Below are 15,899 nucleotides of genomic sequence, written 5' to 3' on the forward strand. Positions count from 1 at the left end.
TGACTCCGTACACCTCTGCTGCACATTCACAAAAAAAAGGCAGATTCATAGCACAAGATCGAAGAGCAGCCTCAAGACTTGTAATAACAAACTCTTACAGACATGAGCTGCTGATTTATCTTGCAGTAACTGATTAGTGTAGACACGCGAAGTTGCTCGTCACTATTGCAATGCAACATTCAAAACACAAATAAACTAGTGCGACAATTTCATTTCAATCAACAACCCAACCTGTGCAATGGAGAAAACCCGCGTTTGAAACTCCACAAGATCAATCGCTTGCATAAAAGCACGAATCACAAGACAATGCAATAGAAGAATCATATGGCTAACCTATAAGCAAATGTGTCATAAATTTCATAGTCTATATTTTATAATACAGGGATGATAGTAGTACAGTAATAGGAACGAAAGAACAAGAAAAGAATAAAGCAAAACAATACTGAATCCTACGATAAGGGCTTTATATAATATATGCTGTCATGTAATTTGTCTTTTCTTACAACGTTAGGCCTATGCAGCGATCCAATCGGAGAATGCTACACGCTATGTGAGCAGCCACTGGACTTAGCCCCCAAAAAAGAATTTGCATAAAGAAAAAACTACCAATGAGATCACAAGCAGTCGATACAAACATGTCAGGCACACAACGCAACTAAGCATAGGAGGGAAAATGATAAAATAGGTAAAGAACAAGACTAAAGCGACATCTGTCGTGGTCAGTGTTGATCGCGCTGCTGACACTAAACCCACCATCACCAGAAACAAGGCTTAACAAACGTAACAAGAAATCAATACGAAAATGCACATAAACAATTAATGCAAAATCAATTTCAAAGTTCCAATGATTTCTATTAAAAATGTCTTGTTGACAAGTACAGAAACTAATTTGCTCTACAAACATTAAAGTTTAGTTTCAGCATTCTGCACAAAAGTGCGCGGTATTCGAAAGACCAACATTTAACAGGACAACGCAATAGAATGAGTTTCGCTTTTAGCAGCATGATCGTTTCTTACTTCACAATGTAGATATTAATGACCTGTTTTAGCCTGATGCTGCGAGTTCGCTGTGGTAATAGCGAATTGCACTAGCTTACGGAACATTGTGAAGTAATAGGATCATATTGAACATAAGTAAGAATATCCAGAGGTAAGCACACAAGAAACCAGAAACATCAAGCAGACATCCAAAATACATACACCAGGTAATGGAACAAGTTCATCTAGGATTCGACTGGTTCGACTCCCAGGGTGTGCGCTTGTACAACGCATTCTAAGGACTTCTGTCCATTCAGCGGCACCTAATGGATGGAATAATTTCCCAGCAACACTTCAACAATCGGAAAACTGTCAACCTCGGTAACCACTAACCAGCCCTGGGTGGAAGCCTCTACAAGTATGCGAAACTACCAGGAATAATCTATCGAGGCTTTGTCAGTCCGAGGATAAAGATTCTACTCCTCTCCCAACCCCCTCCTCCAAATAGCCAACCAACGGTTATAGGTGAATTGTTCGTAAACAGTTGTTCGTAAAGCAATTGTTCGTAAAATCAATTCTTCGTAAAGCAATTCTTCGTATACATCAATTCTTCGTATAGGTGAATTGTTCGTAAACAGGTGATAGGTGAATTGTTCGTGAACAATTTTTCGCAACAGCAAGGTGTGTCTTGCAAGTTCCGATGAAGGTGCGTAATGCAAATTTTCCTGAATAACCAAGTTACGACGACACAAAGAAATAAGCACAATAAAAAAGCGCATTTTTTGTTATTTATTGGAATACAACAATTGTCTGTGTTTAGCAATTCTTTGCTTACACTACCAATACTACTTTGAGTAACTTCGTACAAATTATCCACGAGCCAAGTTTAGTATGAAGTATTGTGTGCAATTCCACGCAAGTAATCACAAATTTCATCATCTTGAAAGTCTTGACGCCAAGTTCGGACGACTCTAGTTAGTCTTTCTGCACTGTCCTTGTACTTCTTCTTTGGAAGGGGTCCTGCCTGGCCACTGACATACTGTTCAATGCGAACCTCATTTAGGTTTTGCTCTCGCTTGATTGCAGATATGAACTTCCAAATATCTGGATGATTTGCAGATACCTGGAACATGAACCCTCTGTGCCATCCTTCAATGCTATTATTAGTTTTGGGAAGGCCACTGAGGACGCCATCATAGCAGTTCCACATTTGAATAGCAAACATTGGAGGACGGCGCCTTGACGACGATCTGGGCGCCCAACCCAAGTGTCTTCAAAGTAGTCAATTACTGGCTGAGCAACATCTGGTAATACACTCTCATCAATGAGAATGTCAAAGGCCCGGCTGACTTCATCAATAGGCACAAAGGCCAGAGACGACAACATGCGCAGCCTCAGAGCAAACTCTGCACTTGTCTCGTACTGCTCCTTCAGGCCACTTGATTGCGTCTTTCTCCAAATGCACTGGCACAAATGAAAGCAACAGCCACGGTGAGTTGAAAGTGGGTACTCTCTGCTTACTGCATTAACCATGGCCATCTCAAAGTCAGTCATGATTGTCTCTGGAACAGCAGGTGGCCTAACAACTCCTTGATCTTTTGCAGCAGATGAATGTATGTCCCTCTCCTTTTGTCCCCCAGCAGGGCATACACCAGAGGCACTGAAGTGTTTTCCTTCAGTCCGTGTATTATGTAAAGCTGTTCAAACAGTGAAGGCACTGTCTTGAAGGTGCCGTCAGCATACCAGTGCTTTGAACGGGCAAGAAGCTGCAGATTTCTTTCAGTGGCAAAGAGGACCATACGGTTATCTCCAGGCCCAGAATCATAGGCCAAGAATGTTACACCAGCAAACGTTTGCTTGTACTCTACTGGAAGCACAATGTCACGGAGAGAATGTGGGATTGCCGGGCCTGCATTTTCCTTCAATTGCACTTGGGTGACTGCCCTTTTCATGCTCTGCACACTTGGCAGTTTTGCTGCCGTGGCTTGACTGAGTCCAATAGTTTTTGCTGAGACGAGGTAACTTGGGGTATCACGACTGTCTTTTGCTGCACAACGAATATTTTCCATAACCTTTGCTGCTTCGACATGACCAGCATGATTGTGCTTACCTCTGGATTGTACAATGGCTGCCATAGCAGTTGTTACTCGTGCAGGACATTTCTTACTAAAATGCTCACATTTCTAATAAGTAGTTTCTTGCTCTTGTGCGTTAAGTGCACTATAATCTTTGTAATAAAGCTGGCCACTATACAAAAGTTTTGGCTTTCCTTTTTCGCTGCTCACAAACTGTAATGCCATTCTGAATCAGGGACTCTTCACTCTGTCTGCTCGTCTACACTCTACAGGTACAGCACGTCTTTAAGCACAATTAGCACATCTCTAGCATATAGGCTACCCTAATTGATTGTTCGTAAACAATTATACCTGGTTTTTTTTAAAGCTGTAGCCTAACTTTTATAAACATTTGTTTACGAACAATTAGTATTACGGTCAATTGCATGCCCGAAGAATTGCTTTACGAAGAATTGATTTTACGAACAATTGCTTACGAACAATTGTTTTACGAAGAAAACGTCGGACACCCCAACCAACCCAAATGTTCATACAAGATATAAGGGCTTTTAAACTTTACAAACTATTTTCAACATTGGAAAATCAGCATGAAAACATCAAACATTATACATCTGAACTGGGACATCCTATGGTGGTGGACTGGTGGTTGTAAAAACAGAATTCGTTATTTATTTCAGAAATAAAGCGCGTGATAATTCTATACAATTGTCTAATGCGGAACAAATGCTGGGTCTCATCTAGTAAAAATGGGACAAATGGATGATTTGCAATAACTGCATACAATTGTCTAATGGCCACCAACCAGAAATGTGTGAACATCATTAGCCACGATCCTTTGAAACTAGTTCAGTGTTTGACCATACATCTCTGTATCAGTAAAATTACAACCCAAATATTAACACTTGCCATTGCTAAACCAAAACCATGTGTCGCAGTCAGTTCACCAGCATCACTAATCACTTGATACACAAGCCAAATAATTTCACAAGAGGTTATAATAAAACGGAATCTTTGTCACCATTACTGGTAAAGCGCTGCCACCAATTGGAAAGTACTTTCGAGTTCCACATGCTGATGAAAAAAAGTACAACAACATAGAGGAGCATGATCAAGGAAAACTGGTATCTATTAATAAGTGCCCGAGCAGCACCATACCGAGGGGGCTTCGGTGCTACTCTTCTACCGGCAAGTAGTTGGCGAATTATATCCTTTTGAGCATGAGGAGCATGCACCAGTAAATATTTCACTCTTACTAGGTCATTGTTTTGGACTACATAGTACTTGTCAGGAATTTTTCCACCTTCACTGCCGGGGATGAAAGACCGCTTGGTGTTTGTGACTTCAGTTTTGACAGAAGAAGTTGACGGGGAATCCCGTTTTCGCAAGTGATTTTCCGTCTTTTCATCACTTGCGTCATGAGCCTGAGACAAATTTTGCAGCGAGCGTTTCACCGAACATTTTACATCGGGATGATCAATAACTTCACAAACAGCTATGCAGCTCAATGAGTCGCCGAGAAGACTTTTTTCCCAGCCATGGCCGACAGGGCTGTACGTCTGACAGATGCGAAGGTCGCTAGAAAGGTATATGCCTTCACCGAACAGGGAAGTCTAAAATATGCACAATACATAAAGAGTTACACAATGCGTTGCTTCAATTTTCTAAGTAATATATTACTGTAAAGTTAAAACAGCAATGGTATGAAGTCACAGCTAGTGATATTGTGCCACCTACAAAGCCCAGGAAAACAAAAGATAAAAGACCAAGCTTGCCTTATTGAGATGACAGTGAAGTCCGGAGTGGAGGATTGAGTAGAAGTTTTCCGTCCGGCTGCCGTGATAGGCATACAACACGTTCCTTTCATCCCTTCTCTTAATAAACTTCTCTTCTTCCGGAGGGTTATAGACGATTTCAAACACAAAGTCGGGTTTCGTCCCTGAGGAAATGACTGTTTCCCCAGCAAGTTCCAAGATGTCTGAAAACTGAAGAAAGGGTTGTAATGTGTTCTTCAGAGCAACTTATTACATATTTCATTACAATAAAAAAAGAAACAGGCAAAATATTCGTATTAATGCATTCAATTCTGTACGATATATTTCTGGGTTTGATACCCTGTCGGGTCATAGGCCTAATGGAGATTTTTCAAAAGTGGAATTGAAGCTTAATCCTGTTTGGCACTCTGAAAAGCAATGGGGACAGGGCGATAATGCAAGGAATGGCTCGATTCAGAGGCATCATTTCGAAGCGGAGGTTGTCAAAAGTTGTATTTTGGCGGTACCATATACCTTTTTATTTAGAAAAATTGCAGGGAGCAGTTGGGAGGTCGCAGCGAATGTATATTGCCTGTTATAAATGTTGTTATTATTATCTTGGGATAATTTTAGTAGCCTCTCTATTAGGCCGCGGCTTAACGGTTGGAAAGCGTTGCCGAAAATGTCACTGATCCATTCGTAAAGAGCAACCTAGATAACTCCAGATGGTGCTATTTACCACAGATTTCAATTTAAAGAAAAAACGTGCTTCTGTGAAACAAATCATGAAAACAACATTTGAAAAAACGTTCATGGGTCCATGTGGAAATTGTGGCTGATTCCACGTAGGTAGACCCTCATGCAGGCTTCGACGCTCTTCTTACCGGCAATCAAGCATGGCCTACCAGAGTTTCTGCTCGAGCACAGCAGCCAAAATAAGAAGTTATGTATATACGTTAAAAATTCCTGGTATTAAAAATCCATTAACTGATATCGTGTTTTTGCGTTCACTCAGGTAAGTACAACGCAAAGAATGCCTGAAACATATTTGCAGTAGTACGGCATTTAAATACAACTGCTTCCCAAGCAGATGTAGAGCTAGTCTTCGAGTTTTCGTAGGTCGACGCTCAGACTTTTGCGCAACTTTTATCAGCAATGTTTCTCGTCGGCATGTGATTGTTTGTAGTTTTGCATTTGTATTTGTAGTTTTTCTAGTTGTTATAGACCCAATAATGTATTGAGCTGCAAAGATACCGTCTTAATAAAGCTCAGCGATAGATACAGCGCCATAAAGGTAAAGGTGGCCCATACTAAGTTACTGAGCTTCGGGGGATGAGAAGACAAGGTTCACTAACAAGAGTAGGGCGGCCAGTTCCTTTCTCTCGGCCGCCTTTCCTTCAGCAATTACACCTAAATTATTACATCCTGGTAGAGGTGAGCGGTGTTTATTAACAACCAGCTTAAGCCGGGTGTCGAACCAGGTTTGCATGCGCTATCCCACCATCTAGCCTATAGTGCATTAGTGCTATAAAAAAACACATTGTTATTATCATCTTTACCTTTTGGGCAGGATAGCGTTTGATTGAGAATCGTCTTGGTTTTAAAATCCACTTTAGTAAATTTAATGTCTTTTTGTCAAACTCTTCTGTATTGCTCCAGTCTATATCAGTAAATTCAGGAACTTTTTCAACTTCTGATTTCTGAAAGGTAAAAGCAAAGATACGCACAGTCGCACATGCTTCATTTCAAAGTTTTAAATAAAAAAAAATACAGTTGCAGCAATGCAGCAACTACCATAAAACGGAATGTGGCATCATAGGCGCCGGGTTTTGAAAATTGCCGAGGGGGCAAACTTTCTAACCGACCGATTGCTCACATTCAAAATGCTGATGTTTGTCAGCAATGATGTTTGTTTGCGTCTATCTGCCATTGTATATCGCCAAGCTTTATAAAGTAGGCTCACGCCTCGAAATTCACGTCTGACATGTCCATCGTCACAGCATGTAATGTCCGCGGGAAGTACCATCTAGATCGGTCATATTTGTCCACCAAGAAATAACACAGGAACTAGCGATACAAATCGTGTTAAAGTGCCTACCGCCCTTAGGTTGAACATTACTTGTCGAATAGTTTTTGTACAACTACACAAATGACTTGGTTTACATTTTACATCTTAATATCAATTATGATAGCCTATTGGAGAGGTTGCACAAACAATTTATTAATTTTTCAGAAACCCCAATGATGATGTAATGTTTCTTCCCTTATACCTCAGTCCGCAATCACGGTGGCCTTCATTACTAAAACCTACTATTATGACACAACAATGCGGTTGAGATTGGATTCTTGAATCTTTAAAACACTTTCAGTGCCAAGGACTTCCAAATCCGTCTATTGTCACTCATAATGATGTAACAATGCCCCCTTGGGCACCTAATGTTGCCCATTTGAAGTTCCCTTTGCTCCTTTATAAATTCCCAAAGTTGGTTGGTTTTGTGGCGTATTTTGGAATTTATTTATTGTAAGCGCCAAACTTGAACACAACTAATTTTGATTTTAGGGGATTTTTTAGTGTTAGACTAATTTGTCACTGTCAGTCGCGGTGGTGCCACGGCTTGTGTTTTAGCACAAGATTTTGCCAATTTAAATCTTTTTTTAATAGTTTTATACAAATAAGGTAAAACTTAGCATTTAATATAATTCCTTGCAAATATCAATATTGCTTCTTTTTGTAACACTAAAGTATCGGCCAAAATATCGGTATCAGCCTAAAAAAGTGATATTGGTATCGGCCAAAATATTGGTATCGGTACATCTCTATGCAAAACCAACAATACTAACTTACCACAGCATCAAAATCTCTCTCTGCATTGTTTACATATTCCGGAGGAAATGGTCTGAGCAAGCTATCTTGTTTATATGAACGTAACGCCGCAGAAAAAAGACTCATCAGAAGATCGGATGACAAGATGTCCATTTTGTTTAAGTACAACTAACCATTGTGTCAAACTAGTTCAGAATTACAAACAAAAAATTTACATTGAGTTGCTGTAAATAGAACGAGTTTTTTTAGTTTTTTGTTCACGATGCTGACAATAAAAAACTGTAAACATTAAAGCAGTAAAGCTCCAAATACTTTCCTCATAAAACCCACTAAATACCAGACTAGTACCACCCAGCGTACAAAATTTACGGTTGTAAACTTTAGATCATATGTATCTGCATATATTCAAACTAACACAATTCTATAATTTAGAGTAAAGAAATAACTGTTTAGTGTTTATATATCATACGTGGTTTAATCATCAGTTCCACTCTGCTTTGAAAATTAAACTTTGGAAAATGCAGACAAAGATGCTACAGTTAACAGTCGGCTATTTGTTAACATTGGCTAGATAATGTAAACATGTAATATACCATATTGTTTATCTGTTTTTAGCATCTTGATAAAGTCAATCCTTTGTTGACTGAAAAATATGTCGGAAATAAAAAATAATGGATATCATTTTTAACATATTATGTTAGCCTAGACAGCAGTCACCAGAAGAATGCAATGACTTCATAATAAGTTAATAGCTACCGTAGAAACCATCTAACTCTACATCGGAAGAGGAATCAAACATGCCATCGACTAAGACAGAACGTCGAGTAAAGCATCATGAGAATTTTCCACCCAAATAAGGGGAGCAAGTCTTTTAGGCGCAGACAGTTAGGCGCTGGTCAAATAGGCGCGCACAGCCGCACACTGTGGCGCCTGGATATTTAGGTGCGGAGCACTGTGACGACCGTTCATTTAGGTGCTATTCCTAGTAAAGTATGCAGATTGTATCAACCTGGCAGGTAGGGCAATGGTTTTCCACCCATCTAGCCAATACAACAGCTATTCCTAGTAAAGTATGCAGATTGTATCAACCTGGCAGGTAGGGCAATGATTTTCACACAAAATGTTATATTGAATGAACAAAAATACATGTTGTTAATGCGCGTGCGCCGTGCATTTATTTGTTGTTAGTCATGGCTTCAGTGAGTGAAGCTGCTTTATCCAGGAATGCTTTTCACACAAAATGTTGGATTGAACAGAAAAATATGTCATGGCTTCGGAAATGAAGCTGCTTAAACCGCCAATGCTTTTCACACAAAATGTTGTATTGAACAGAAAAATATATTGTTTTCTTTTTAATGGGCGTGTTCGGCATTTATTTGTTGTTAATCCAGGTTTGCGTCGGCGAAAGCTTTATCAATAAATTATTCAAGTTTCTGATCATGACTGAGTTCACTTTTAGTTATATAAGTCAAATAATAACTACCCCTAAACGTCAGTAAAAAATATACTGTAGCCTATATTCAAGCGGGTGGTAGGCTTGAGTAAAGAGTAACTTAGTTTTCCGTCAAAACCCCGACTAGGTTTTGCCAAAGCTGAGCTGATACAATCTGCAGACTTTACTAGGAATAGCACCTAAATGAATGGGTGCCACAGTGCTCCGCACCTAAATATCCAGACGCGACGCCACTATTTGACCAGCGCCTAAAAGACGTGGACCCCAAATAAGGTAAATCCTGTGTACTTTTTACTTATTAGTAGATGCTATCCATCTGTGCAAGAAAGAACAAGTTTGGGATGAGAATAAGTTTCTACCATAAAAACAACAGGCATCGCAAACATCGTGGCTGGACAGCTGAAAATGCTGCATGATTTTTCAACTTTCATTAATAAGCAGATTGTCTCTTGTTACTGAAGACAACGGCTGTTTAGATAATCTGAACGACGCCAGATATGAGATAAGTGTGAAAAACGAAGTTTAATCACAAGAAACTTGATCAATGGCCAAAAGCAGAATGCAATGCAGAGAAAAACGCAATCCTATATGATTGTCGATTGGCCTATAATGCCGGAAATCTATTCACAGCATGACATTCAGTTGGAAGCCGAAAATCCACAATTCAAGGAACAGCATGACATTCAGTTTGACATCAAAATTGTCGACTTACACGAAATTCCTTCTGCTGGGACCGTGGAAAAGGTGTCAAATTAAAGGGAACATCGAGATATCATAATTATGTCGAATTAGCCAGGTTGGCTGTGTACAAAACTAATAGCATTTTGCCAGGACCAGGGAAAAAGCATCAAGTTAGGCAGAATGTCGAGTTAGCTGCTGTCGCCTTAGGCGGTTTATACTGTATATTGCAATGGAGCATACAGAGAATGGAGTGAGGTACTATGGGTGTGCTTACTGCTTATAGGAGGGATACAGATAATATTCTTTTAAAAAGAATGTTGGAGTTGCAAGTGGAAGGTCGAAGGAAGCAAGGAAGAGTCAAGAAAGCATGGAAAAGGCAAATTGAGAAGGTAAGCACCAAGATTGGCTTAACAAGAGAAGATTCTTTGTTGATTGCAATGTAAAGACAGGGTGTGAACGCGTTAGCAACATGTCAAGGTGAATCTGGCCACCCTGGGCAATGCTATCACATTAAAACTGGACAGATATATATATATTATACAACTTCAAGTTTAATTAACTAAAGTAAAAAAATACAGCATGTGGTTAAAATTAGATTGTATGTACAGAATAATATCTAACCTGCAGGCACAATTATCACAATGCATGACATGAAATATAAAAATGATATCCTACCTGCAGTCTCAATTGATTTTTTGAAACTCAGTCTATTTATTTGAATCGAAAAGATCATTTGGGCACACATACAACAGCATATATTTTGGGGTTCCATACAAATCAATGTTTAACATCACATTGTCTGTTGTAAATCCTAGTCTTTCCAACACTCTTCTGCTGTTAATATTTTTGGGTGACACATGTGCTATAATGCGTGAAAGACCAATTTCCTTAGCAGTTTTCTCTATCAAACAAGTGCATGCTGAAGTGACAACTCCTTTTCTCGTATGGCGTTCATCTAGCCAGTATCCGATGGTGCCACATCTATCTTTAATTGAAACAAAACCGCATGTTCCGATCATTTTCCAATTTTCTTTGTTTTCAGTGATCACTTTCAAAAAAATGCCCAACTCTAGCTTTTTACCTTCTTTGATATGAAGTATTGAATCAGTGATATAAGCAATTTCATCGTCCAGCTTTTTTATGAAGTCAACCCATGGTAAAAACTTTCCAAGATATTCTCTATTTTCATTTATTAATCTGAAAGATGCAGCAGCATCATTGATGGTGAGAGGACGTAACTTGATGTTGTCATTTATTTTATACTCATATTCCACAAAACTGTCTGAAGCAGATGAAGAAAACATTGTGCATGCAATATTTATGTTTGTGTGCTAGGCGCGTGATGCCTTTGCAAGTAAATTTTCTCAACTTAATGGTCTTATGCAAATAAATATATACCTAGTAAGTGGCTATATTTATACACAAAAATCGAAAGATGTTAATGGACATTGGACAAGCAATAAAATAGCTGTTATGTTTACCTCATTGTTGAAAATATGGTAATATATAATTATACTACATCTGATACAATATGTACAGGCAACACTTCACTGAGTATGTTTGTTTACAGTGTGAAAATGAAAACATTTTAAAGTTAATTTGTCTTAAAAAGACATAATCTCAAAGGCTATATTCACAATATTATATAATTATGGTAAATATAGGCAGCGGCTATTTGACCAGCTCCGGTCTTTTAATCTGAAACACTATTTGACCGGTCATGACGTCACTACATAGGCACTTTTTTCTCTTTCAAAACAAAAGACAAGAAGAGAAGAAAAAAGTCCTATATATATAAGTTCTAAATTCGACAATTTTATTCAACTGGATCAGTGGGGCGTACGATATTTCTCGGGCTGATGTTTCAAAGGGAATGAGTTATCAAACGTAAAACCGTGTAATAGTTCTACAAGTAGAGTTTGTTTGTTTGTGAGATATTAGATGAAAGCCTTAGCCTAAAAACTTTAACGAATGGTTCAGCACTTTCAACAGTGATGAATTGATCCATTCAAACAGCTTTTCTATTCTTGTATGCTTTTTCGGTGATCACACAGTTTTCATTTCACTGTCATCATCTATTAAGTATTTCTGATGTTTCAATCAAGACAGATTTGACCATCTATCAGTAACGAATATAGAAATAAAGTTAAGGGTACCAAGCTTTGTCAAAAAAAGAGAGAGAATGGATACAGACAAAATCGGTTTAGCGCATAATGCTTAAACATAACGCTTAAAGCATGTTTTGGATCAAAATCCAAGCCTCGAAATATCCAGCGGTCATGACCTCCGGAATGACCTCGAATGTTTGCCGAAGCCGACTAATTGGTCGGTCATAAATGACCGCCGCAAAATTCTTGACAAAAACAGAGCTAATGCAGCAAAAGTATATATATTTTAAATTTGAATTGTTATAATTGTTTGTTTAACGCAAACAAATGCAGAGCTGAAACAATAATAGTACAGGCAATTGCTTTAAAGATCACATTAGAGTGGCGTGGTTAACGAGCTGATGGCAAAAGCAGCCATTTTTACATCACTTCAACGCCTTGCAATGTTGCCTTGAAATAATGTTGTCTGAACTTTTCGGCAGGATACAATACGCATTCTAATTTTAACAATGAGGATTATTGCGTTACATTGATCATTTGTTAAAACGAAGGCAGTGGCTATTTGACCGGCGCCGGTCTTTGAATCCGAAACACTACTTGACCGGTCATGACATCACTATATAAGCATTTTTTTCTTTTTCTCTTATAAAGCAAAAGACGAGAAGAGTGCCTATATATGATAAGTTCTAAATTCAACACTTATGTTCAACTGATTCTGTGGCGCGTAGGTTACGTATCGGGCTGGTGCTCCAGAGGGAATGAGTTTGATACTTCGCAGAAGCGTTTTTTTTTAAATTTTTAACTAAATTTTGACCCGAAGTGATTCAATCGTTAGGCTTCTGCATTCTTGTGGTCAATTTTTTATTGGCAAACTAAAAATTCGGCAAACACGGTCACATCCTCTTATGACAAACGGAAAATTATCCAGAGAAATTCTTAAATGCAAGAAAATTAAAAAACTCTAACTTTATTACTCATATGTAAAAAGACATAAAAAATTGGGCTGTTGGCTACTCAAATTAAAAATTGACCACAAAAATGCAGAAGCCTAACGATTGAATCACTTCGGGTCAAAATTTAGTTAAAAATTTTAAAGAAAATGCTTCCACGAAGTATCGAACTCATTCCCTCTAGAGCACCAGTCCGATACACTTATCCTATGCGCCACAGAATCAGTTGAACATAAACGTTCAATTTAGAACTTATATAGGCACTCTTCTCGTCTTTTGCTTTGAAAGAGAAAAATAAAAAAATGCCTATATAGGGACGTCATGACCGGTCAAATAGTGTTTCAGATTCAAAGACCGGCGCCGGTCAAATAGTCACTGCCTAAAACGAAACATCACAGAGAAGCAAATCAGTAGCCATGCACAAATAAAAGAGAAAAGTTTTAGGCGAAAACAGAGATGTTACTCAGCATGGACAATTGGACATAAACTGTGCATTCAATGCAAATGATGTTGGCATATCTGCATGCCTAATAGCCTAGGTGAAAAAATCCCACAATAAATGACTTCAAAAGGCACTGTCAGAACAGCCATAGAGCATTAGTTTTGCTGCACATTATCCCATTTTGGAGATTAGTTAAAGTAGGCAGTAGAGATGCAGTGAACCCAAATTTTTTATTCGCACACCGCACCGCAACTGACTCATCTATCCGCGCACCGCATCGCACACCGCAATTTATCTGGAACTTTGACACTGCACCGCACACCGCAAGTTACAAAATTTTTAAAATATATTTTAACATGTTATTTTTTAGAAAGTCAATTGTAGCAAAAAGCACCCATGGCATATAACTGGTAACCTACCAGTACAGTTGTGCACTAATTAGCTTGGCTAACCAGATCATATTCTCTTGTCAGCAATGCATTTAAGTTCTAAGACATGTAATACAAACTAAGACAAACAGAATGTTCCTGGATCCAGTATCAAAACTTTTGAACACTTTTTGTAAGCAATAATGCAATTTTAATGTCAGTGGCTATATGAACTCCACACACAAGAGAGAGAGAGAAACCTTTTATTTTGTCTGTTGCGAGAAAAGTATACGGTACAAAATATAGACAATGCAAATAATATAGCACCATAACTAGAATCTACAACAGACAGGAAGCAGCGAAAGACTATATTAGTCATCGAGTCAGCTGCTTCCCGTGTTTTTAATGTGACAAATGTCAAACATCGGCATTACGTTGAAACCAAGATATGCGTTAAAACAGGATAAGCTTAAGTTCCGTAAAAAATGAACACAAAAAGTTGTTTACTGCTGCAACAGTCAAGTGAATTCCTGTGGTTTTATTCAAATATCAAAAAAAAATCATGCCCTACAAAAGTAGTAAGTTATGAGAAAAAAAAAACTATGCATAAACAACAACTTCTAACTGCTAGCATAAAAGACGAAGCATGAACACTAAAAGTAGGCCTAATCATAGTATATAACTTTAAACCTTAACAAAATCAGTCAGTTTATAGGCCGACTTGAATACAGTTAATAAGATGACAGCTGTTAATAAATAGTACTTAGCACCAGCTTGTGAGTAGTAGGACTAGGTCTACGTAGTATCAACAATGTTCAATCCGAAAAATTTGCGATAACACTCGTCAATGTTGTGGCAATAAAAACAGTCACAGACAAAGTTTTTTTATATAATAAATTTTAAGTTTTTTTGTGAAAGTTTTTATACTCGTAGCCCCTACTACTTCTGAAGGTAAATCATTCCATATTTTTGGGCCTAAGAATTCCAAACTGCCTTGGCCTTTTCTTGAGCTGACACTACGTAAGTGAAAGTTATTTTTTTGAGAAGCTCTCGTGCCATGGCAATGGACTTCAGTAATTTCCTTAAAGTAAGGTTCAAAGTAGCTTGGCAATAGCATATTTTTAAATTTAAAGACAAATTTAGAAATTCCTAATTAATACAAGTTAGTGATGGGAAGTATGTCGAGATCTTGGTACAGTAGTGAAAGTTTTGCTCTTCTGTTGCTAAAGGTTATTGTGCGAATGATTCGATTTTGCATTGTCGAAATTTTCTTGAGCAGTTTTTGTGTGCTTGAACCCCAACATAAAATGCCATATTGTATTATTGATCGTGCAAGAGCATAGTACAGTGTTAACATGCTTTGTTTGTTTGTGTAGTTTCTAATTTTATAAAATATTCCAGATATTTTTGCCAGTCTCCCAGATAGATCTTCAATGTGATAATTCCAACTCAGTTTGTCATCAAGAAATATGCCAAGATATTTGATGTTGTTTGTTTTTTGTGTTGTTTAAGACTACATTTAGTTTTGAAGTTGACCCTCCTTTTCGTTCAAGTAACATGTAAAATGTCTTGGAGTAGTTGATACATAATTTGTTTGCATTGAACCAATCAGTGATACGCTGCATCTCAATTTCAGTGCTTTGCTGCAATTGCAAAATAGATGTTGCTGAAGTAAAAAAAAACAGTGTCATCAGCAAATAGCTGAGAATCGAAAGTTGTTATTATATAAGAGGCAAATCATTTATGTAAAGCAGAAAAAGCAATGGTCCAAGTACAGATCCTTGAGGAACACCACATGTGATATTTTCATGCTTTGATTTGAAGCCATCAGCAGAAACATATTGTTTGCGCTTGTGTAAGTAAGATTTTATAAGGCCTCCCATTAAACCTCTCAGGCCATAAAACTCCAGCTTTTTTTAGAAGTATTTGGTGGTTAACGGTGTCAAACGCTTTTGCTAAATCAAGAAATAACAGGTAAACGTAATGATTTTTTTCTTTGAGTTCAATTAGTCTTTCATGAAGATTACTTATTGCTAACGTAGTAGAATGACCTTCCCTAAATCCAAATTGTTGATCATTAATCACGTTGAATTTGTCAAGAAAGCTCATCAAGCGTTTGTAAATAATTTTATCTAAAAGTTTGCTGATATTTGAAAGTAAGGAAATAGGAAGGTAATTAGTTGGATCTGCTTTTGCGTTTTTCTTGAAAATAGGAATAACTTTTGCAATTTTTAGAGCGTCAGGAAATATTCCTTGTTTCAAGCATGCA

The 15,899-nt window shown here is 37.9% G+C and overlaps 2 protein-coding genes across 2 annotated transcripts; both read right to left on the bottom strand.

The window, feature by feature from the left end:
- Positions 1 to 99: 99 nt before the first annotated feature.
- On the bottom strand, positions 100 to 7,781 carry LOC145775837 (protein mono-ADP-ribosyltransferase PARP16-like). The gene is made up of 4 exons (XM_082587218.1): positions 7,650 to 7,781; positions 6,364 to 6,504; positions 4,826 to 5,035; positions 100 to 4,663 (listed from the first exon to the last, which is right to left on the bottom strand). The coding sequence occupies exons 1-4, from the start codon at positions 7,779 to 7,781 to the stop codon at positions 4,046 to 4,048; spliced, it is 1,101 nt and encodes a 366-aa protein (XP_082443344.1). The 3' UTR covers positions 100 to 4,045.
- A 2,688-nt stretch (positions 7,782 to 10,469) lies between these two features.
- Positions 10,470 to 11,066, bottom strand: LOC145775462 (putative N-acetyltransferase YjcK). Its single transcript, XM_082586759.1, has one exon. It carries the CDS (start codon positions 11,064 to 11,066, stop codon positions 10,470 to 10,472), a length of 597 nt encoding a protein of 198 aa, XP_082442885.1.
- Between the last annotated feature and the right edge of the window lie 4,833 nt (positions 11,067 to 15,899).

Source organism: Aplidium turbinatum, chromosome 8, assembly GCF_918807975.1.
Source record: "Aplidium turbinatum chromosome 8, kaAplTurb1.1, whole genome shotgun sequence".
NCBI classification, from domain to species: Eukaryota; Metazoa; Chordata; class Ascidiacea; order Aplousobranchia; family Polyclinidae; genus Aplidium; species Aplidium turbinatum.